The 25,727-nt window shown below is 49.2% G+C and overlaps 1 protein-coding gene across 1 annotated transcript in view; it reads left to right on the forward strand.

The window, feature by feature from the left end:
* Positions 1-21,132: 21,132 nt before the first annotated feature.
* LOC142291914 (histone H2A.Z-like) overlaps positions 21,133-25,727 on the forward strand; it is a 71,765-nt gene continuing 67,170 nt past the window's right edge. The window contains exon 1 of the mRNA XM_075336863.1: positions 21,133-21,237. Within this exon, the coding sequence (XP_075192978.1) occupies positions 21,235-21,237 (3 nt within the window). The 5' untranslated portion in view covers positions 21,133-21,234. The remainder of the gene's footprint in view (positions 21,238-25,727) is intronic.

Raw genomic sequence — 25,727 nt, forward strand, 5'->3', positions numbered from 1 at the left:
AACTATGGACCTTCCCACCCTGAGAATACCAGACCACAGCTGTCCGCTTTACCTTGGCTGGTGATCCAATTTGGGGGGGACCCTACTTTTATTGTGTAATTATTAATATTTATAAAATAATTATAAAAAAGAGCCTGAGGGGACCTCCACATTGGATCCCCAACCACGGTAAAGCTGCCAGCTGTGGTTTTCAGGCTACAGCCGTCTGCTTTACCCTAGCTGGCTATCAAAAATGGGGGGACCCAACCTCATTTTTTTTTTAACTATTTTTTAAATAGAAAATATTAATGGGCTTCCCTGTATTTTGATTGCCAACCAAGGTAACGGCAGGCAGATGGGGGTGGCAACCCATAGCTGTCTGCTTTATCTGAGCTGAGAATCAAAAATACCGCGGAGCGCTACGTCATTTTTTTAAAGATTTATTTTTACAGCACTGTGATGTCCAGCAATCAAAATACAGGGAAGCCCATTTTGTTTTTAGCTATTTAAATAAATAATTAAAAAAAATATATATGGGCTCCCGCTGCATTTTTTGTATTGCTAGCTAAGGGTAATCCAAGCAGCTACTGGCTGCTAACCCCCACTGCTTGGTGTTACCTTCACTGGCAATGGAAAATCCAGGGAAGCATTTTTTATTTTTTTTGCCAAAAAAAGGACGTGAGCTTCGCCATATTTTTGTATGCTAGCCAGGTATAGCAGGCAGGTGCTGGAAGAGTTGGATACAGCGCAAGAAGATGGCGCTTCTATGAAAATGCCATTTTCTGAGGCGGCTGCAGACTGCAATTCGCAGCAGTGGGGCCCAGAAAGCTCAGGCCAACCTGGGCTGCGGATTCCAATCCCCAGCTGCCTAGTTGTACCTGGCTGGACACAAAAATGGGGCGAAGCCTACGTCATTTGTTTTCTAATTATTTCATGAAATTCATGAAATAATAAAAAAAGGGCTTCCCTTTATTTTTGGTTCCCAGCCGGGTACAAATAGGCAACTGGGGGTTGGGGGCAGCCGTACCTGCCTGCTGTACCTGGCTAGCATACAAAAATATGGCGAAGCCCACATAATTTTTTCAGGGGGCAAAAAACTTCTGCATACAGTCCTGGATGGAGTATGCTGAGCCTTGTAGTTCTGCAGCTGCTGTCTGTCTGTATGGAGAAGAGCAGACAGCAGCTGCAGAACTACAAGGCTCAGCATACTCCATCCAGGACTGTATGCAGAAGTTTTTTGCCCACCAAAAAAATGACGTGGGCTTCGCCATATTTTTGTATGCTAGCCAGGTACAGCAGGCAGCCATGGGCTGCCTCCAACCCCCAGTTGCCTATTTGTACCCGGCTGGGAACCAAAAATATAGGGAAGCCTGTTTTTTTTAATTATTTCACTTATTTCATGAAATAATTAAAAAACAAATGACGTGGGCTTCGCCCCATTTTTGTGTCCAGCCAGGTACAACTAGGCAGCTGGGGATTGGAATCCGCAGCACAGGTTAGCCCAAGGTTTCTGGGCGCCTCTGCTGCGAATTTCAGTCCGCAGCCGTCCCAGAAAATGGCGCCATCATCTGGCGCTGTATCCAACTCTTCCAACAGCCCTGGAGCCGGGTGGCTTGTTGGGTAATCATGAGTTAATACTGGCTTTGTTTTACTAGCTAGTATTAAGCCAGAGATTCTTAATGTCAGGCACGTTTGACCCAGCCATTAAGAATCTCCAATAAAAAGTTAAAAAAAAGGCACCACACAGAGAAAAAATACTTTAATAGAAATAAATACACAGACACATTAGAGACTCCATCTTTATTACCCCCTGTCATCCCTCCACGATCCTGCTCTTCTGTCTTTCTCGTTCAACAAATGCAGCTCTGCTACATCACTGCTGCATGAGGGAAGACGCTGCTTCCCGTGGAGCATTCACTCCGTGAAAGCTGCACGAGAAGCAGCGTGCCGCCTTCACTCCGTGAGTGATCAGTGCTGCTAGCGGTAACAGCGGTAACGCTGACAGACGCGTTACCATAGCAACGGTGCTCCCGGAGCCGCGGTTGGCGGTGACGTCACCGCTAACTGCGTTGCTATGGCAAGGTGATCTCCGTTAATGACCGGCTGTGTCCTAACGGAACAGGGAGTCGACCGTGTGCTAGAGCATGTCGCCGGTACACGGCGATACACAAATGTGCACCGTGTACCGGAGAGATGCACTCGCAGGTCCTACATGACGCGTCATAGTCATGTGACCAGTCTGTAGCCAATGAGATAATAGCCACGTGACTGGTCACATGGCTATTTTGACGTCACAAAAGGTCCTGCATCTCTGCTGGCAGTGCCGGTCACCGGGAGGATTCAGCGATCATCGGATGGAATAGCGGCAGGAGACAGAGTGCAGGAGGGATCGCGGGGACCGGTAAGTGTTATGGCAATGTTTATTAACTGTATGTGTACATTTATAATGCAATTTTATGTGTTTGTGATTGCCTCCCATTATAGCCTATTGGTTCGAGTTCGGTTCGTCGAACGTTCGACGAACCGAACTTGAACGGGAGCTCCGTTCGGCGAACCTTACCTCGAGCCGAACCGCGACCGGTTCGCTCATCTCTACTCTCCAGTAACCTCCCCCTGCACTGCTGTGGGGTCCGTGCCCTGGGGGAGGGGCCTGGCGGCGGCTGCCGTGGTGTCAGCGCCAGCATCGGGCCTCCTGCTCAGGATCACACATTCAAATGTACCGGCATCACAGATCACAGATGCCGGTACATTTGAAAGTGCTGCTTCTCATCACTGTCCCTTCCGGCTGTCTGTGCTCTCTTCAGCACAGCGGTGACGTCACTACTGTGCTGATATGTCCAGAGCACAGACAGCGCGCGAACGTGCAGGAGCGGCGGGGACCGAGGACGGGTGAGTATGTATTCCACATGTGTTCCCGATGGGGATGGGGGGGTTGCAGAGCCATATGTGTGCGTGTGCAGAGCCATATGTGTGCGTGTGCAGAGCCATGTGTGTGCGTGTGCGGTGCAGAGCCATATGTGTGCGTGAGCGGTGCAGAGCCATGTGTGTGCGGTGCAGAGCCATGCGTGTGCAGAGCCATATGTGTGCGTGTGCGGTGCAGAGCCATATGTGTGCGTGTGCGGTGCAGAGCCATATGTGTGCGTGTGCAGAGCCATGTGTGTGCGTGTGCGGTGCAGAGCCATATGTGTGCGTGAGCGGTGCAGAGCCATATGTGTGCGGTGCAGAGCCATGCGTGTGCAGAGCCATATGTGTGCGTGTGCGGTGCAGAGCCATATGTGTGCGTGTGCGGTGCAGAGCCATATGTGTGCGTGTGCGGTGCAGAGCCATATGTGTGCGGTGCAGAGCCATATGTGTGCATGTGCGGTACAGAGCCATATGTGTGCGTGTGCGGTGCAGAGCCATATGTGTGCGTGTGCAGAGCCATATGTGTGCGTGTGCGTTGCAGAGCCATTTGTGTGCGTGAGCGGTGCAGAGCCATATGTGTGCGGTGCAGAGCCATGCGTGTGCGTGTGCAGAGCCATATGTGTGAGTGTGCGGTGCAGAGCCATATGTGTGCATGTGCGGTGCAGAGCCATATGTGTGTGTGTGCAGAGCCATGTGTGTGCGTGTGCGGTGCAGAGCCATATGTGTGTGTGTGCAGAGCCATATGTGTGCGTGTGCGGTGCAGAGCCATATGTGTGCGTGTGCAGAGCCATGTGTGTCCATGTGCGGTGCAGAGCCATATGTGTGCGTGTGCAGAGCCATATGTGTGCGTGTGCAGAGCCATATGTGTGCGTGTGCAGAGCCATATGTGTGCGTGTGCGGTGCAGAGCCATATGTGTGCGGTGCAGAGCCATATGTGTGCGGTGTAGAGCCATATGTGGGCGTGTGCGGTGCAGAGCCATATGTGTGCGAGTGCGGTACAGAGCCATATGTGTGCGGTACAGAGCCATATGTGTGCGGTGCAGAGCCATATGTGGGCGTGTGCGGTGCAGAGCCATATGTGTGCGTGTGCGGTACAGAACCATATATGTGCGTGTGCGGTGCAGAGCCATATGTGTGCGTGTGCGGTGCAGAGCTATATGTGTGCGGTGCAGAGCCATATGTGTGCGTGTGCGGTGCAGAGCCATATGTGTGCGTGTGCGGTACAGAGCCATATGTGTGCGTGTGCGGTGCAGAGCCATATGTGTGCGGTGCAGAGCCATATGTGTGCGTATGTGGTGCAGATCCATATGTGTGCGTGTGCGGTGCAGAGCCCGATGTGGGGCTGTTATTTGCAATGCTGTAGTGATACCAGGTCAGGTGCTGGGGAAGAATACTGACAGGGAATGTGTGTGCAGGGGGCGGGCAGGGGGCGAGGGTGGACACTGAGGCCGGGCGGTGCCAGCTCTGACTGGGAGGTTTTGCACAGGAAGTTATCATGTTTGCTGGATCTGAATGTAAACAAGGTGCTGCAGAAAATAAAGGGATAATTCAAGAGGAACAAAAGTTAGAAAACAAAAAATAACAATGTAGGTGTGATTTATATGACAATACAGCACAGATAAACTCAAAAATTTTGTTAAGCTAATGTCGGACAACCCCTTTAAATAAACATGTAAAACATTGAAGGAACAGCTGATATAGTGGGTAAGTAATATCTATAAGAATGGTAGAAATCACATAAAGTGAGGCATGCAAGTCTCGCCACGCTGTGTAACAGCCATGAGAGCAGATGTAGAATATCTAGAGGGAGTGATGGAGTGGATTACGTGTCCCAAGTAGGTGATGTTGTTCATTTAATCAAAGCATCACATACCGGCATGTCACGTCATGCGTGAACGCTTGTCAGTAGCAGGGGCGTGAATACTGCATATTGCACTATATGAACTAGACAGGGGTGTTATGATCCGGTAACCGTGGAAATTACAAAAAACTCCCATTGGTGAAAAAACACCAAGAAAACAGGAGTAGTTGGAACCTCGGCTGACCGCAATCCCCTAACTATCAGACCACACTAGAAATAGCCTTGGCGCATTCCTATACACCTAGACGCCTCGTCACAGCCTGAGAAACTAGCTAAGCCTCACTGTCATGATTTGCCTCCCTATCCACATGGCTAGGGGGCGGAGCCTTCTCTCGGGCCTCCCTTCCGGCCCCTGGATGCCTTAAAAGCTGACACTTCCAGTGAACCAGCGCCGGCTATAAGCTTAGCTCTGCTTTGCCTGTGATTGCTGGTCCTATGAGTGATATCCTGATCTGTCTGTTCCTGTGCCCCCGTGCCCTTGTCTGCGTTCTGTCCCCTGGTCGTCCCTCCTGTCCTGTCTCCCCCCTCCTATTCCCCACTCGGTTGCTTCCTCCGGTACTGACCTTAGCCTGACTTTGACTTTGCTTCTGCTTGCTCCTCCGGTCCTGCTTCTGCCCATACGGTGTTTGACCCAGCCTGTCTGACTATTCCTTACAAACCCTGCAGTTCTGCCTCTCAGCTGTGCTGATTAGGCAGTGCATGAGAACGCTGTGCACTTCCTTCCTGGTTCTCATTGCTCTGTGTAGTGTCGTCTGCTGCAGAGCTCTGGCTCCCCCTGGTGGCAGCATTACACTCACAGAGAGAAATGAGGAAATCTACCTTGCCTCTGAGAAGTCCCCAAAGAAGTGGATAGCCCACCACATGTAAAGATTATGGTGATGTAGGAAAACACAATACACAGATAGGAAAAATAGGTTTAGCAAAGGTGAGGACCAACTAACTTGATACAAAGAAAAGGAAAGGAAACTGATTATGGTCAGTGCAAAATCCCTATAGAAAACTACCAAACTCCCATGCTCACAACACAAGAGAAACCAAACTTCACCTGCAAGAAAACAGATACAAAGCAAAACAAGGAAAAACAACACCCTAAGGTGTAAACCAGGAAGCAAGGAAAAAACTGAGAACTTATCTGCAGAAGTCTTGCTGAGGGAAACAGAGACAGACAGAACTCCAAGCCAGGAACAGAGACTGAGGAATATACAATTATAATAGGCGCCAGCAATGCAAAAAGTGCTCTCCTATATAGACCAGACTTGTCTGCAATAGAACTTCCCTAATTCCCAATTAACGCCGACACCTGTCTGAGTCACAGGCTCAGATTCAGTTCCACTACCATTCCTGGTCACCAGAGGGAGCTTCAAAACAGCACCCACACAGACGACATTCCCTCCACATGGGATACATGCGCAGATTGCGGTAAGTCTTAATGAGGAAATGCTCTTGTGGGGAGAGGAGAGTAAAGGCCACTTTACACACAGAGATAAATCTGCGGCAGATCTGTGGTTGCAGTGAAATTGTGGACAATCAGTGCCAGGTTTGTGGCTGTGTACAAATGGAACAATATATCCATGATTTCACTGCAACCACAGATCTGCCAAAGATTTATCTCTGCGTGTAAAGTGGCCTTAAGTGTGTGAGTGAAGTTTCACTAAAGGCCGCTTTACACGCTGCGACATCGCTGTCGAGCACGATAGCACCCGCCCCCGTCGTACGGCCAATATGTGGTGATCGCTGCCGTAGCAAACATTATCACTACGGCAGCGTCACACGCACATACCTGCTCTGAGACATCGCTGTGACCGGCGAACCGCCTCCTTTCTAAGGGGGCGGTTCGTTCAGCGTCACAGCGACGTCACAGCAACGTCACTGAACCGCCGCCCAATAGAAAAGGAGGGTAGGAGTTGAGCGGGACGCAACATCCCGCCCACCTCCTTCCTTCCTCATTGCCGGTGGAGGCAGGTAAGGTGAGGTTCCTCGTTCATGTGGTGTCACACATAGCAATGTGTGCTGCCGCAGGAACGACGAACAACATCGTACATGCAGCAGCAACAATAATTGAGAATAGGTGGGCATGTCACCGATTAGTGATTTTGAACGTTTTTGCGACAATTCAAAATCGCTCATAGGTGTCACACGCAACGACATTGCTAACACGACCAGATGTGCGTCACAAATTCCGCGACCCCAATGACATCGCTTTAGCGATGTCGTAGCGTGTAAAGCGGCCTTAATGCGTGGGCAGTGAAGATCCCATATTAGATCGTCTATAACAGGCACATACACAGGTATTTAACCCCTTTACAACAGCTGTACGGATTAAAATGGTGGTAGTAAAGGGTACTTCTTCCATATCAATGTTTTAAAACGACGGTAAGGAAAAAGACTGTAGCGCCCCCCCAGCGTCAGAAAATCTCTGGGGTTTCAGCTACTGGGGGTAGCTGAGACCCTGGAGATGACGATTCAGAACGGTTTTTCTGGTCCCCAGTCACATGATCTACGTTATATACGGTATAGCAGCAAACACATGAAAGTAAATGTAATCGTTGGTGAAAAATGATTTTTCTCACATCTGACATGATCAAACATGTCAGATGGGAGAAAAATGTCCTCCTCTGGTCTCCCCCCCAGTGCTGCCACAGTAGTTAGGGTTAGGATCAGGGTTAGGGTTAGGATCTGGGTTAAGGTTAGGATCAGGGTCAAGATCTGGTGCAGGGTCTGCAGCAGATGCTGCAGGGTCTGTAGCGAATGGTGCTTGGGCGGTTGTGCGGTGTCTGCAGTGGATGTGCGAGGTTTCCGGCGGCTGGGGCTGTGCGGTGTCTGGGCGGGGCGGGGTCTCCGGCGGATGGGGCTGCCGTGCGGGGTCTCCGGCGGCTGGATTGGTGCTGCGGGTCATGCGGTAAGGACTTTAAATATTGCCACATAGAGTTGGCACGTGCGTAGATGGAGCTCTCGGTTCAAGCTCTCATCTGCGCCACCTCCGGCCCATTTATCTCCTTCCAGCGGACTTCAGGAAAATGTCACCCAGAGGTGGCGCTTGCGCACATGAGATCTCGGTTTGCCATTGAGCCTAGAGCTCAGTATGCGCTGACTCCAAGAACCATTTCTTTGAAGTCCTCATCGCCAGCAGCTGACGACAACGCAGCAGCTGTCCTGGAACGGCAGCCCGAGCCTCCACCGCAGCCCCAGCCTCCGCCGCTGCACCAGCACTGCCTACAGGTTCTGGGACACCCACGGCTCCTGCCTCCTGTGATTCCTCCACCATCACCACTGCCCCCGGTAAGACACCACCGGATTACAAGACGAACCCAATTTTTTTTTTTTTACCTTTTTTTGCTCTGAATTTGGGGTGCGTCCTATAATCCAGTGCAACAAGAAGTAAATGGCACTTCCTCTGTGCAGATGGTAATAAATGTGTAGGGGTGCGCTTCAGGTTCCAAGGCCTTTTGTCAATAGAAGAATACAAGGCACTCCCAAGATTGGCTGCAACGTGTGATTTATTTAATGTGCATAACAACAACAGAACGTTTTCGGTCCGTAGACCTTCCTCAGTAAGCACATTCATGAAGAGGAGTTCAGCGTGGGTGATTAGCGCAGTGTCCACCGCCGTATGACAGCATCCATATCCATATCAATATCTACTGTAATGAGGCACATGTCTTTTGGTTATCTATTTAGATCACAATAGTGAGAATGACTATATTTGTGTGCATACCTAAATAAAATATATCTAATAATAAAATAATAATAAATAATAATAATAATAATAATAAAATAATAAAATCTTCAACTCATCCAACAAAAAACAAGTCCCTACCGAGGTCTATTATCTGTTAATGAAAATATAGTGGAATTTCCAATTCATTGGTAACATAGGGGTACGTTCCCATGATCAGTGTTAGCAGCATTTTGGATACAGCGTATTTTGCTGTGTGCAAAACGCTGCATTGTACAGTGCAAGTGTAGCACCCCACGGGACCTGCAGGGCATAACTCGTCACCGGGCCAGTGGTTTTGTGGGTTTGCTATGAATGGCCTGACCCGGCTCAGTAGTCCCGTCAACTACAGGCAAAGAGAGAGTCAAAAGGGGGGATGGGGGGTTTGCTTTGCAGCTCCACCCATGGTGCACGGCCAGGGATTAGCCGCCACTGCGAGTTGTTGCTCTCCTCCGGGGCTGATGTTACCGCAACTTAGATAGTCCAGCTCTCGACAGGTGCAGCGAGCCCCAGAGAGGACGGTGGTGACGGGGGAAGGGCAGTTGGCGCCGAAGCGCAGAGCAGCAGCGCCGGCAAATCAGAGTCTCATACAGGGGCTGCAGTTTCAGGTATTTTTACTCACAGTTCGTGTGCTGCACCTGCAGAGTTACGATCATCGCCGTAATCGGCCCCAGCCGATCCCGGATGAAGCAGAGGTCACCACCGGTGTTGTGAAGCATGTGAGACCTTCCTCCTTGCGCTTTGTAGTGTGCATCCCTGTGGCATGAAACAGCTTGGGGACCCCAGTGTCCTTGGCTTTAGTTGCCGTCCCGTACAAAGGCAGTGCAAAACTTGCCATGGCCGTGGCTCCTGTCTCTATCTGCTGCTGTGCCCCGGGACTTTTGGTGGTGGGCAATGGGATGTGAAATCCCCTTTCCCTGCAGATTTGGTAGAGTCCATGAAGGTTCCTCTAACCAAGGGCTCTGCACCCTGACTGTCGCTGGTCCTGAAGGGGCTGTTGGGGGCTCACCCTCCGGCTACCAAATTGCTCCTCTGTCTCACAGCTCCACTCGGTCGTCTCCTGCTTCTCTCTCTGTCCGTCCTGTGCAAACTCAGTGCGGTGTCATGGCCCCTCGTCCTGGGACTAATTCCTCCAACTTCCCGTCCCCAGGACCAGTCTGCTAAACGCTGCTCTCCTAAGGCTGTCTGCTCTCTTCTGCGTCCAAGACTGTTCTGAGGTAAAAACCCTTCTAAAGTGAAACTAAGTGTGTTCACTCACTTCCCAGGCAGCCCCCACCTTTTTGATGACTCATCCTGCCCGGGAATTTCCCAGCCTGGCTTCCTGAGTAATGTAAGTGCTGGTTCACTAACTGGGTGTTTATGTAAGTGTATTGTGTAAGATCCAAGCACCAGCGGTTAACCTCCTCTTACCCGGGATAAGCATTACACCTTAAGACAGAAGAAATACTCTGTGGCGACTGAAGCCTCGGGGGCGCCACACAAGCACAGTGGATGGGATTTATAGAAATCTCATGCCTACTGTGCCTCTTTTACATGCTGTGTAAACTTACATGTGGTGCGGCTTCCCAAGCCGCAAGATATCAATTTATGTTTGTGGAGATGAGGCTGCTCTCAGCAGGAGAACACAGCGAAAATCTGCTCTTGCAGAATCCTGATCGTGGGCACAGACACAGAGTTTTCCTGCGGAGAACACTGGCATCTCCGGAAGACGAATGACACTGTGTCTACAACGCAATGTCTTCCTGATTGCGGCCACATAGCTTTAAACACCTCATCTCACAAAATAAAATCCACTAAAATCAGTGCTCCATAATTCCTGTGTGCCTGAACTGCAGGTAACGTCCTCAGTCTTGGCATTATTGTAGCGAGGAGAACCCATAAACCAATTTACGGTTACAAACTGGGTACAATGGGCACTAAACTGGCATATTTCCAATTTTTATTCTGCAATATCCACTGCATAGCTTTTATAGAAAATAAAATAGTTACTGCACCTGCAGACGTATTCATCAAGAAGTCTAATTTCCAATCTGGAGTCACTTTTGAGTTGATTCTGTTTTCTGGCCCCTTAGTGGCTTTGAAAATGGCTCCCACAAACTATTGCAGCACAATCTGTGTTCCAAAAGTGAAATGGAGCTCCTCTCTTCTGAACCATTTTGGAGTCCTTTTTCTCCTAATACTCCCTGTTAAAATACAACATTTGCAGCTAATATAACATTTTAATGGTAAAAATGGCCCGTGAAAATGAAAAAATAGATTTTTACCAATAAAATGTTATATTGTCTGTAAGGTTAAAAATAGAAAATAGACCCCACAAACATTATGCAATTTTTACCAAAAGGAGTGATACCCCATACATGGTTGTAATCTACTGTTTAGGTGCACAAAAGTGCTGGAAGGGAAGGATCACCTTCTGTCTTTTAGAATGCAGATTTAGTTTGAGTAGATTGAAGGCGACATTTGAGATATGTTAACCCACAAGTGCATAACAGAACTTTATAAGAATGTATTATTTTACTTTCAGTCACAAACAACTATGGGTTGAAAATACCTCTTTCAAGACTTTTCACGTATATGTACATCAAAAGTAGTGTCCCTGCTTTTGATGTGTGCCTGAACGCCAAGCCCGCATCATTCCCTGCATATGACAGTTGATTTAATTAGCCATCATATGCATATAACAGCTGCAGGTGGAACGGAGCTAACCAATTAAATCCCACTGTCAATCTCTACAGCGAGATTTAACAAGTGCCGACAGGGGAGCACATCATTCCCTGCTCCCATGTATCTCCCATGTGTCCCCTGTATGTGTCATTACGATCCTCCTATGAATGCCAGCCGTGTGCTGACATTCATAGGAGATCATGACTCCTGCTATACAGGGCACTCCAGATGCACTGCTGTGTATAGAACAAGTGATCATACGATCGTAGCTTCAAGTGACTAGTAAATACAGTCTTCTCTTGGAAGAAGGGAAAGAACAAATAAAAATGGAAAAATGAAAAAAATGGCCTGGGGTGAAAGGCTACTCTTTACACCCCTAAATGAGTTCCTTGAGGAGTGCAGTTTCTGAAATGTGGTCACTTGCAAGTTCTTTTGCTGTTCTGGTAATGCAGGAGTTCTTCAAATCTATTCAAAACATATACAGTAATTGTGCTCTTAACCTCTGCAAAACAAGCCTACTCCACCCACACCTCTCTATCCAACAATTCTATACAAAGCGGACACTTTCCCTCTCCTCAGTTCTAAAGTGCAGGACGCCATCACCAACCTGAGCGATAACAATCTGGCCATTTATTTAGGAGAAAAAATACATAATACCAGACAGTAAATTTTCTCATTGGACATATATTAAAAAATGCAATTAAGACCAACTTGTATATAAAAAATATTCTTACACAATAAATAAAATTATATGGAGTAGTATACACAAATAGCCACTAGGTGGCAACACACTACTGTGATATAGAGATATCTAGTATTAGTGACTATAGAGCATAGTGATCAACTATACAATACAATTATATTGGCATTATGATAATATAATGATATAAGGAACATCCTGCTTTGTAATTAGTATTGAAATACAAATATAGAAAAATGCCAATGCAGTTAATTATTAATTATTAAAGGGAACCTGTCACCAGATTTTTCCCTATTAAACTAAAAGTATCACCTTCTGCGGCTCCTGGGCTGCATTCTATGAAGGTGCACCTTGTTCCTGACTAAACTTGTAGACCCCTGAAATAACTTTCTAAAATCTGACCACCAGGTATGCTAATTACCTTATCTAGTCAGATGGGCGTGATCATTTTCTGCTACCTTTCTGCTACCTTTCCGCCGTCTTCTTTTCCTGATTGAGAAGGATGGCGCCGCCGTCGTCATCCATGCTGCTTAGCCAAATCTTGCATAGGCACAGTTAGCTTTGCCACATCGTGGGCAGAGCAGGAAACATAGTTGTCCTCGTGCGTGCCGGTGAGGTATTTGCTCAGGCGCGAGATTATGGTTGGCGCTGTGCATGAGCTCACCAGCCTCGTACCCGACCATACTCTCACGCCTGCACAAATACCTCACCAGTGCACGTGAGGCAAAGCTAACTGTACCTGCGCGAGATATGGCTGAGCAGCATGGATGACAACGGTGGCACCATCCTTCTAAACCAGGAAAAGAGGACGGCGAACGTGGCCAGAGGGAGGAAAAGTAGCAGAAAATTATCACGCCCATCTGACTAGATAAGGTAATTAGCATACCTGGCGGTCAGATTTTATACAATTATTTCAGGGCTCTACAAGTTTAGTCAGGAACAAGGTGCACCTTCATAGAATGCAGCCCAGGAGCCGCAGAAGGTGATACTTTTAGTTTAATAGGGAAAAAACTGGTGACAGGTTCCCTTTAATACCTATATCAGGAGAGTGGTGAGACAGTCCCCAACACGTGTTTTGGCTCTGTGCCTACTTTCGTGGGAGAATTATCATAATGCCAGTATAATAGTAATGCATATTTGATCACAATGATCTACAGTATTCACCAAACACCTCTGTTTCATAGTAGTGTGGTGCCACCTAGTGGCTATTTGTATATACTACTTCCACATATAATTTTAATTCTTCATTAATAAAGAACATTTTTTAGATATACAAGTTGGTCTTCATTTCCCTTTTTTGCTGTAGGGCGGCTATTTAGTGTGATGGTGCTTGACCATTTAATTGTAGTCCACATTATATAGCACATCATTGATAACATTACTACATTGTTCTTTGACATAGTGCTTATATGTGTCCACGGTAAATTTTCTCCCATACTCCTAGGCTCATCTTGCTTCCCACACTTTATCAAGTTCACTTTCTGTCTTTGATCCAGTCAGAGAAGATATCAGACTCCTTGCTGCTTCTCACCCTACAACCTCCGCTAGTGACCCTAGTCCCTCTCACTTCCTCCAGTCTCTCCCTCCCCAGCCGTCACTACTGACCTAAATAAATTATTTATACTCTCTTTCATCCAGTATATTTTCCTTCTCCCTCAAACATACCATCACAATCCTTTTACTAACACCGTCTCAACTCTTATCTACTCTACAGAACTTAAGGATGGCATGGTGGTTCAGTGGTTAGACTAAAGGGTGCTTTACACACTGCGATATCGCTAAGGCGATATCGTCGGGGTCACGGTGGTTGTGACGCACATCCGGCCTTGTTAGCGAGATCGCAGCATGTGACTCCTCTGAGCGACCATAAACGATCGCAAAAGAGGGAAAAATCGGTGGTCATGGGGAGGTCGTTCTAAAACAAAATATCGTTTTCTGCTCAGTAGTGATGTGGTTCGTCACTTCTGCGGCACCACACATCGCTGTGTGTGACATCGAAGGAGCGACAACCATCACCTTACCTGCATCCACCGGAAAAGGAGGAAGGAAGGAGGTGGGCGGCATGTTTCGGCCGCTCATCTCCTCCCCTCCTTTTCTATTGGGCGCTGGTTCAGTGACACTGCTGTGATGTCGCGGTGACACTGAACAAACCGCCCCCTTAGAAAAGAGGCAGTTTGCCGGTCACAGCGACGTCGCAGAGCAGGTATGTGCGTGTGACGCTGCCATAGCGATAATGTTCGCTACGGCAGCGATCACCACATATCGGCCGTACGACGGGGTCGGGTGCTATTGCGCTCGACATCGCCAGCAAATGCTAGCGATGTTGCACCGTGTAAGTACCCGTTACAGTGCTGGCTCCTGGGTTCAAAGGCAACATCTGTAAGGAGTTTGTATCATGTCTGTGGTTTTTGCTTGGGTTTCCTTCCACACTCCAAAGACATACTGATAAAGAATTTAGATTGTGAGTCCCAATGGGGACAGATGATGATGTCTGTAAAGCACTGTGGAATTAATGGCTCTATATAAGTGCGTAAAGTAGAAGAAAATAAAATACCCTTCTCTCTTGGTTCAACTTCCTAATCCTGACCACTTCTTCATTGGATCAATTGCCAACTCTTCTTCCCCTTAGGGGTGGGCCTACTTGTGAATTTCATGGACGAGTGCAATCTGATAAAACCTCATATTGCACTCGCACCAGTGTTAATCAATCAATCAGTGGCTGCTATTTTTTCCTTAGTTCTAATCGTGCTGAGGATAAAACTGCAGCATGCTGTGTCTGTGTAGATCGCACCAGATTTGCCAATGAAAGTCTATGGGTGCAAGAAACATTTTCCACGGCATGTCACACGGATGGCATACGCATGTCACACGGATGGCATACGCATGTCACACGGATGGCATACGTATGTCACATGGATTCTAGGTGAGAAACACATACACACTCCCATAGCACTCGCACAGCATTTGCATATCATACGGATGCTAGGCGAGAAAAAAACGTGCACTCTCATTACATACACAAGACTATACGTATGACACTCGTCCCACTTTTCGGGATGAATATCGCAACGATTATTTGCAAGCAAGTGGAACCCGGGCCTTAGTCAGCGTTCCTCAAGGCTCAGTCCTAAGCTCCTTCCTCTTCTCCTTATATTCCTTATATATTGCCCGCATAGATGAACACTCAGTAGATTTGGTTTCCAGTACTATCTCTATGATGTTGACACCCAGTAATACACCTCTTCTCTTGATATCATGCCCATATTACTACAAAATACCAGCAATTATCTGTCAGGTGTCTCTAACATCATGTCCTCAATCTAAAACTGAATCTTTCTCAAATTGAACTTCTTATGTTTCCTCTCTCTACTAACCTATCTCAACCCAATATTATCATTTCTATGGGTGGTTCCAGCATAATTCCTATGCAGCACACTCGCTATCTGTTATGCTCACATCAGAGAGGCGAGCATGGACGTGTGGACCCACTAGACCACAGCTGAGCTGTGGTAGCTGACCTCAGGCAGGACACGGAAGAGCGTAGGTGGTGAGTAATAGACAAAGTTTATTGACAATCACTAAACAGGTGAGAAATGCAAGAATAACCAGGAGAGGCTCCAACGGACCATGCACCGGACTCCCCTGGAGGAGCAAGCGTGAGTAAACCCCTATACAGGGACTGTCCGGCACAACCCCAGGCGCCCAAATGCACAATCTCCATGACTCACTGCGTCACAGGGATATTGCAAAGTCTATGGGTAGTGCGCCCGGACAGTAGCATGGCACAACGTGGCAAGATACAGCATACATGCAGATCTAGTAGAAGGGGCTTCTCCGGATGCAGTACTGCAGATACGACTTGACTCTGTGTGACGTGAAACCGGATGTAAAGTTTGGCACTCAAGGATTAGGCACAGCATACGGATCCTTTCGACATCAAAGAAGCAGCGACTCCGGAGGCATAACAAACTTGGGTAATTTTAAGAATAGGAAAAGACACATTAGTAAGAGGCACAGGTAGAGGAACGCAGCACGACCCCTATACTGACAACATACCTAAGGATAGGAAAAGTTGCCCAAGCACCTCCCATAAGGGGAGGGTGCTTTATATACACTGAGCTGCTCAGCAATAGGCTAGGAGGGAAATGCTCTCAGGACAGCTCTGCACTGACAGGACCTGCGATGATGTCACAGAGAGGGGATGAGTAAGAGATCACATGATACATAGTGTATGCAGAACTCAGCTATGTCACTACGAGTACCGGAGAGCAGGGAACGCGCGTTCCCTGCGGAAGCTCGCTGGAAACGGTAAGTACAGGATGGTCAAGAGCTGTTCCACCCAAGGTGACGCTGCGGGAATGCCCCCGGTCTCCATAGCCATTGGAGACCGGAACCGCAGCGCTTGGGAAAGTCACAGAACGGGGCATGACAGCATCTTATTAGCATTATATGTAACTCAGACTGTCCTTCACTTCCTACATCGAATCATTCACTCGCTCATCTCACCTACACCTCAAATAAATTTCACTAAGGCCTCCTTCAAATGTCAGTGCAAAACGCTTTTCACGGTCTGTGGTGAAGGTACGTATGTGTGTGCATGTGTCTGTGTATGTGTTTTACGTGTGCTGTCCCTGTGCTAGCCGTGTGACATCACATCGCATGTTTTCTCTGTTACATGTTAAAAGAAAAAGGTTTTGGTACCCTGTTAGCCAGTTGAAAAATTATTGATTGCTCTCAGTGAGAGAAACAAAATTAAAATTTTGTAGTTGTGATACCTTTTAATGGCTAACTAAAATAAAATATGATGTTATAAAGCAAGCTTTCGAGACATCTCAGGTACATCTCATACCATGCCTGAGGAAGAGACCTGAGATGTCTCGAAAGCTTGCTTTATAACATCATATTTTATTTTTAGTTAGCCATTAAAAGGTATCACAACTACAAAATTTTAATTTTGTTTCTCTCACTGAGAGCAATCAATCATTTCTGTTGCATGTCACACTACTGTTAAATGGATCACATTAGTGTGAGGTCTGTGTGACACCCATGCTGCTGGCATAAAACGGACATATCTCCCTGTGTATTACACGGAAACGCGTGTAGTCCACATGGACACACAGTCTATGTCAAAATACGAACATGTGCACAGGTCTACACGTGTGAGTGTCTCCGGTACATGTGAAAAAGGACGTCAGACGTACCAGACATATGAATGTGTGAAGGAGGCCTAATTCATCTTTTTCTTACCTTTGACACTGGAAAAACTCTTAGGGGTACTTTGCACACTACGACATCGCAGGTGCGATGTCGGTGGGGTCAAATCGAGAGTGACGCACATCCGGCGTCGCTGTCGATATCGTAGTGTGCAAATCCTTTTACATACGATTAACGGGCGCAAAAGCGTCGTTATCGTATAATCGGTGTAGGGTCCGACATTTCCATAATTTCGCTGCAGCGACGGTAAGATGTTGTTCCTCGTTCCTGCGGCAGCACACATCGCTGTGTATGAAACCGTAGGAGCGAGGAACATCAGCTTACCTGCGTCCCGGCTGCAATGTGGAAGGAAGAGGGTGAGCGGGATGTTTACGTCCCGTTCATCTCCGCCCCTCCGCTCCTATTGGCCGTCTGCCGTGTGACGCCGCTGTGACACCGCACGACCCGCCCCCTTAGGAGGGAGGCGGTTCGCCGGCCAGAGCGACGTCGCAGGGCAGGTAAGTGCATGTGAAGCTACCGTAGAGATAATGTTCGCTATGCCAAAAATCACAAGATATCGCTGCTGCGACGGGGGCGGGTACTATCACGCTCGACATCGCAAGCATCGGCTTGCGTTGTCGTAGTGTGGAAAGTATCCCTTAAGGGTACTTTACATGCTGCATCGGGGGAGAAGGGGTTAAATTCACTGGGCTATCTAGAAGTATCCCTGAGATATTAGCACAGAAAATGACACATAAGTTTTGAAAAATGGGCTCTATCATTGGGCTCAAAATTGACTGTCACTAGGGGGGGTCAGTAATCAACTCAAAACCAGGAGAAGCACACTCTACAGTGCAGAGTGCTCTATTGAATGCAGACAGGAGGAGCTCACTCTATAGTCTATCAACTTCAGATAAAAGGAGCTCACGTTATAGTGTGGGGTGCTCTACCGACTGCTGAAAAGAGGAGCTCACTCTATAGTGCAGAGTGCTCTTCAGACTGCTGACAGAACCTCACTCTATAGTGCAGAGTGCTCTTATGACTTCAGACAGGAGGAGCTCACTCTATAGAGCAAAGTGCTCTACTGACTGCAGACAGGAGGAGCTCACTCTATAGTGCAGAGTGCTCTACTGACTGCAGACAGGAGGAGCTCACTCTATAGTGCAGAGTGCTCTACTGACTGCAGACAGGAGGAGCTCACTCTATAGAGCAGAGTGCTCTCCAGACTGCAGACAGGAGGAGCTCACTCTATAGTGCAGAGTGCTCTACTGTCTTCAGACAGGATGAGCTCACTCTATAGAGCAGAGTGCTCTACTGACTGCAGACAGGAGGAGCTCACTCTATAGTGCAGAGTGCTCTTATGACTTCAGACAGGAGGAGCTCACTCTATAGTGCAGAGTGCTCTACCGACTGCAGACAGGAGGAGCTCACTCTATAGTGCAGAGTGCTCTACTGACTTCAGACAGGAAGAGCTCACTTTATAGAGCAGAGTGCTCTACTGACTTCAGACAGGAGGAGCTCACTCTATAGTGCAGAGTGCTCTACTGACTGCAGACAGGAGGAACATACTCTATAGTGCAGAGTGCTCTACTGACTACAGACAGGATGAGCTCACTCTATAGTGCAGAGTGCTCTCCAGACTGCAGACAGGAGGAGCTCACTCTATAGTGCAGAGTGCTCTACTGACTGCAGACAGGAGGAGCATACTCTATAGTGCAGAGTGCTCTTGAGACTGCTGACAGGACCTCACTCTATAGTGCAGAGTGCTCTACTGACTGCAGACAGGAGGAGCTCACTCTATAGTGCAGAGTGCTCTACTGACTTCAGACAGGAGGAGCTCACTCTATAGTGCAAAGTGCTCTCCAGACTGCAGACAGGAGGAGCTCACTCTATAGTGCAGAGTGCTCTCCAGACTGCAGACAGGAGGAGCTCACTCTATAGTGCAGAGTGCTCTCCAGATTGCTGACAGGACCTCACTCTATAGTGCAGAATGCTCTACCGAATGTAGATAGGAGGAGCTCACTCTATAGTGCAGAGTGCTCTACTGACTGCAGACAGGAGGAGCTCACTCTAGTGCAGAGTGCTCTACTGACTGCAGACAGGAGGAGCATACTCTATAGTGCAGAGTGCTCTACTGCCTGCACACAGGAGGAGCTCACTCTATAGTGCAGAGTGCTCTACTGACTGCAGACAGGAGGAGCTCACTCTATAGTGCAGAGTGCTCTACTGACTTCAGACAGGAGGAGCTCACTCTATAGTGCAGAGTGCTCTCCAGACTGCAGACAGGAGGAGCTCACTCTATAGTGCAGAGTGCTCTCCAGACTGCAGACAGGAGGAGCTCACTCTATAGTGCAGAGTGCTCTCCAGATTGCTGACAGGACCTCACTCTATAGTGCAGAATGCTCTACCGAATGCAGATAGGAGGAGCTCACTCTATAGTGCAGAGTGCTCTACTGACTGCAGACAGGAGGAGCTCACTCTAGTGCAGAGTGCTCTACTGACTGCAGACAGGAGGAGCATACTCTATAGTGCAGAGTGCTCTACTGACTGCAGACAGGAGGAGCTCACTCTATAGTGCAGAGTGCTCTACTGACTGCAGACAGGAGGAGCTCACTCTATAGTGCAGAGTGCTCTACTGACTTCAGACAGGAGGAGCTCACTCTATAGAGCAGAGTGCTCTCCAGACTGCAGACAGGACCTCACTCTATAGTGCAGAATGCTCTACCGAATGCAGATAGGAGGAGCTCACTCTATAGTGCAGAGTGCTCTACTGACTGCAGACAAGAGGAGCTCACTCTAGTGCAGAGTGCTCTTCAGACTGCTGACAGGACCTCACTCTATAGTGCAGAGTGCTCTCCAGACTGCTGACAGGACCTCACTCTATAATGCAGAATGCTCTCCAGACTGCAGACAGGAGGAGCTCACTCTATAGTGCAGAGTGCTCTCCAGACTGCTGACAGGACCTCACTCTATAATGCAGAATGCTCTCCAGACTGCAGACAGGAGGAGCTCACTCTATAGTGCAGAGTGCTCTCCAGACTGCTGACAGGACCTCACTCTATAGTGCAGAGTGCTCTCCAGACTGCAGACAGGAGGAGCTCACTCTATAGTGCAGAGTGCTCTCCAGACTGCTGACAAGACCTCACTCTATAGTGCAGAGTGCTCTCCAGACTGCAGACAGGAGGAGCTCACTCTATAGTGCAGAGTGCTCTCCAGACTGCTGACAGGACCTCACTCTATAGTGCAGAGTGCTCTCCAGACTGCAGACAGGAGGAGCTCACTCTATAGTGCAGAGTGCTCTCCAGACTGCTGACAGGACCTCACTCTATAGTGCAGAGTGCTCTCCAGACTGCAGACAGTAGGAGCTCACTCTATAGTGCAGAGTGCTCTCCAGACTGCAGACAGGACCTCACTCTATAGTGCAGAGTGCTCTCCAGACTGCTGACAAGACCTCACTCTATAGTGCAGAGTGCTCTCCAGACTGCAGACAGGAGGAGCTCACTCTATAGTGCAGAGTGCTCTCCAGACTGCAGACAGGACCTCACTCTATAGTGCAGAATGCTCTCCAGACTGCAGACAGTAGGAGCTCACTCTATAGTGCAGAGTGCTCTCCAGACTGCAGACAGGACCTCACTCTATAGTGCAGAATGCTCTCCAGACTGCAGACAGTAGGAGCTCACTCTATAGTGCAGAATGCTCTCCAGACTGCAGACAGGACCTCACTCTATAGTGCAGAATGCTCTCCAGACTGCTGACAGGAGGAGCTCTCTATAGTGCAGAGTGCTCTACCTACTGCAGACAGGAGGAGCTCACTCTATAGTGCACAGTGCCATTGTACCGCCTCCATTGTACATCCTCTCAACCTACTTTACATGTATCCATACATATATGGCAACTTCTATGGTGTTCACCAAAACGGCTACTGCACAATTACATGACCATTGATATGTACGTTGCTCAACACTAATGGCTTCCATACAAGTCTTCAAATGACCCGCGTTACCTGCACCTTTAATAGGAATGCAACAGACTATGGTCACCAGCATCATGGCGACCTTCTTGGACTACACTAAGATGGCGACAGCGACGTGCACAGCGTTAGAGACTCACACGAGAATGTGATGACGCAAAACCGTTTATCGCGTGACCCTCATTGCAGGAGCCATAACAACATTTAAATCATCACTCCTGACCTAGCCGTGCACATCACTGCCACCAATGGTAAGCGGACCGGTGCTGGATGTGTGTGACCGCTGACAAGGGACCGGTGCTGGATGTGTGTGACCGCTGACAAGGGACCGGTGCTGGATGTGTGTGACCGCTGACAAGGGACCGGTGCTGGATGTGTGTGTGACCGCTGACAAGGGACCGGTGCTGGATGTGTGTGACCGCTGACAAGGGACCGGTGCTGGATGTGTGACCGCTGACAAGGGACCGGTGCTGGATGTGTGTGTGACCGCTGACAAGGGACCGGTGCTGGATGTGTGTGTGACCGCTGACAAGGGACCGGTGCTGGATGTGTGTGAACGCTGACAAGGGACCGGTGCTGGATGTGTGTGTGACCGCTGACAAGGGGCCGGTGCTGGATGTGTGTGACCGCTGACAAGGGACCGGTGCTGGATGTGTGTGACCGCTGGGACTGTTGCTGGATGTGTGTGACCACAAAGGGACCGGTGCTGGATGTGTGTGACCGCTGACAAGGGGCCGGTGCTGGATGTGTGTGTGACCGCTGACAAGGGGCCGGTGCTGGATGTGTGTGACCGCTGACAAGGGGCCGGTGCTGGATGTGTGTGTGACCGCTGGGACCGTTGCTGGATGTGTGTGTGACCGCTGACAAGGGACCGGTGCTGGATGTGTGTGACCGCTGACAAGGGACCGGTGCTGGATGTGTGTGACCGCTGACAAGGGACCGGTGCTGGATGTGTGTGACCGCTGACAAGGGACCGGTGCTGGATGTGTGTGAACGCTGACAAGGGACCGGTGCTGGATGTGTGTGTGACCGCTGACAAGGGGCCGGTGCTGGATGTGTGTGACCGCTGACAAGGGGCCGGTGCTGGATGTGTGTGACCGCTGACAAGGGACCGGTGCTGGATGTGTGTGACCGCTGGGACTGTTGCTGGATGTGTGTGTGACCACAAAGGGGCCGGTGCTGGATGTGTGTGACCGCTGACAAGGGGCCGGTGCTGGATGTGTGTGACCGCTGACAAGGGACCGGTGCTGGATGTGTGTGACCGCTGGGACCGTTGCTGGATGTGTGTGTGACCGCTGACAAGGGACCGGTGCTGGATGTGTGTGACCGCTGACAAGGGACCGGTGCTGGATGTGTGTGACCGCTGACAAGGGACCGGTGCTGGATGTGTGTGACCGCTGACAAGGGACCGGTGCTGGATGTGTGTGACCGCTGGGACCGGTGCTGGATGTGTGTGTGACCACAAAGGGACCGGTGCTGGATGTGTGTGACCGCTGACAAGGGGCCGGTGCTGGATGTGTGTGTGTGTCCGCTGACAAGGGGCCGGTGATGGATGTGTGTGTCCGCTGACAAGGGACCGTTGCTGGATGTGTGTGTGACCACAAAGGGGCCGGTGCTGGATGTGTGTGACCGCTGACAAGGGGCCGGTGCTGGATGTGTGTGTGTGACCGCTGACAAGGGGCCGGTGCTGGATGTGTGTGACCGCTGACAAGGGGCCGGTGCTGGATGTGTGTGACCGCTGACAAGGGGCCGGTGCTGGATGTGTGTGACCGCTGACAAGGGGCCGGTGCTGGATGTGTGTGACCGCTGACAAGGGGCCGGTGCTGGATGTGTGTGACCGCTGACAAGGGACCGGTGCTGGATGTGTGTGACCGCTGACAAGGGACCGGTGCTGGATGTGTGTGACCGCTGACAAGGGACCGGTGCTGGATGTGTGTGACCGCTGACAAGGGACCGGTGCTGGATGTGTGTGACCGCTGACAAGGGACCGGTGCTGGATGTGTGTGTGAGACCACTGACAATGGGCCGGTGCTGGATGTGTGTGACCGCTGACAATGGGCCGGTGCTGGATGTGTGTGACCGCTGACAAGGGGCCGGTGCTGTGTGTGTGTGACCGCTGACAAGGGGCCGGTGCTGGATGTGTGTGACCGCTGACAAGGGGCCGGTGCTGGATGTGTGTGTGAGACCACTGACAATGGGCCGGTGCTGGATGTGTGTGACCGCTGACAATGGGCCGGTGCTGGATGTGTGTGACCGCTGACAAGGGGCCGGTGCTGTGTGTGTGTGAGACCACTGACAAGGGACAAGTGTTGTTCTAAAATATAATTATTATTGTGTTTGTGGCCTGATGGTAGGTGGATATATACTGCCTTGAAAAAGTATTCATACCCTGTGAACTTTTCAACACTTTTTTATACCCACAGATGTTTGGTTTTTTGTTTTTTTTTTTAATTGGCATTTTATGTGATTAAACTGTGTTAACAATTGGACATAAAAATATTAAAAACTTTGAGTTCTCAGTGGTTGATGCAGTTTTGTTTTTCTTCCCAGCGCTGTAGCGGTGCTTTAGCGGGAGTCTGTCAGGTCATTTTCTAGTACAATACTAATGGTGTGCTGGACTAGGCTTGGGTACCCCTTTCAGGTTCAGTAACTGTTATTGCTCTACCTTCTCCTGTTATCTTGCTGTAAGTCTGGAGAATTGTGTGTTGCGCTGGCTAGTCAAGCGTATAACTCCAGACTGATTGTCCGCTGTTCCCCCACACCCACCTCTCCTGTGCTGGCATCAGTGATGTAAAATTCTTCACTGTTGAGACGTGGCTGTGGGGCGCAGGGTATAATCAGCTTGGATTTACACATGGTGGACTAGCCGACACTAAAGGGTGTTTTTAGCCTTGTTTAACCAAATCGATTTTGATAATTTTTGATCACCAACCAAGGTAAAGCAGACAGCTGCGGGCTGTTATCAGGCTGGGAGGGAATGGTGTGACCTGGGAGTCAGGGGGACTCTGCCTCGAAGCAGCAGGTTGCCCGTTGGACCGCTGCTGTGACGGTGGTTGGCATATGGTGCCGCACCTTTTAGGTTAGGAACCCACTGAGGGGTTCTCTCTGCAGTGGTAGTGGGTTTCATACAGTCTGATCAGAATGTTCAACCTCGCGTTCAGATGCCTAATTTTTGCCTTGCAGCATTAGATCAACGATTTTTTTTTTTTTTTTTTGGATCTACGTGTCGTATTTATTGTATAGATCTGCTACTACCTGGTAGCAAATGTAATAGTCCTCTAGTATTAATATCCTAATGATTAAAACAGTGGCGTTATTAAAAACTGCAGCAAGCAGCCCAGTATTTGACACATTGCTGGAATTGGGGTCTCTGCCTATTTCTTTCCAAATTTCTTTTAAACCTTGTTTTTATATCAAGGAGATAAGCAATTTTGCAGATATAATGGAAGAGCGGGGAAAGGTCATTTCCGTTTGATAGACACTTGGGTGTTTTGAAGATTAAGGCGCATAATGAGAGGCTGATTTCAGACGTACGTGTGACATCCACTGGTACGCACTCAGCTGAGTTTTCACACCTACCGTGTGCCCCTACCCCCCCACCCCTCGTGACCACGCAAACACACAGACATGTCAGTTTTTTGCTGTTTTTTTTTTCTCCGGCAGCACAGGTGTCATACGGATGTCATACTGATGTGATCTGTGTGACACGTACCGGAGAAAACACAGGTCTTTAAATAAACATATTTTCTCTCTGTACCTGTATCCAGCGATGATGTCTCCAATTCTGCTGCCTCCCCCACCTGACCCCTGCTCATTATACTCACTGCACTGAAGAGCTAGAAGCAGGGGCATCGCGGGGGACTTCAGTGCTGGGGACTGCATTGCTAGGGACAGGTGAGTATCCAAGTGTGTGTGTGGGTGTGTGTGTGTGTGCTTGCTGTGTGTGTGCTTGCTGTGTGTGTGCTTGCGGTGTGTGTGTGTGTGCGCTTGCTGTGTGTGTGTGTGCTTGCTGTGTGTGTGTGTGTGTGTGTGTGTGTGTGTGCTTGCTGTGTGTGTGTGTGTGCTTGCTGTGTGTGTGTGTGTGTGTGTGCTTGGTGTGTGTGCTTGCTGTGTGTGTGTGTGTGTGTGTGCTTGCTGTGTGTGTGTGTGCTTGCTGTGTGTGTGTGCTTGCTGTGTGTGTGTGCTTGCTGGTTTGTGTGTGTGCTTGCTGGTTTGTGTGTGTGCTTGCTGGTTTGTGTGTGTGCTTGCTGTGTGTGTGTGTGTGTGTGTGTGCTTGCTGTGTGTGTGTGTGTGTGTGTGTGTGTGTGTGCTTGCTGTGTGTGTGTGCTTGCTGTGTGTGTGTGCTTGCTGTGTGTGTGTGTGCTTGCTGTGTGTGTGTGTGCTTGCTGTGTGTGTGTGTGCTTGCTGTGTGTGTGTGCTTGCTGTGTGTGTGTGTTTGCTGTGTGTGTGTGCTTGCTGTGTGTGTGTGTGTGTGTGTTTGCTGTGTGTGTGTGTTTGCTGTGTGTGTGTGTTTGCTGTGTGTGTGTGTTTGCTGTGTGTGTGTGTTTGCTGTGTGTGTGTGTGTGTGTGTTTGCTGTGTGTGTGTGTGTGTGTGCTTGCTGTGTGTGTGTGCTTGCTGTGTGTGCTTGCTGTGTGTGCTTGCTGTGTGTGCTTGCTGTGTGTGCTTGCTGTGTGTGCTTGCTGTGTGTGTGTGTGTGCTTGCTGTGTGTGTGTGTGTGTGTTTGCTGTGTGTGTGTGCTTG

This window comes from Anomaloglossus baeobatrachus, chromosome 1 (assembly GCF_048569485.1).
Source record: "Anomaloglossus baeobatrachus isolate aAnoBae1 chromosome 1, aAnoBae1.hap1, whole genome shotgun sequence".
Taxonomy (NCBI): Eukaryota; Metazoa; Chordata; class Amphibia; order Anura; family Aromobatidae; genus Anomaloglossus; species Anomaloglossus baeobatrachus.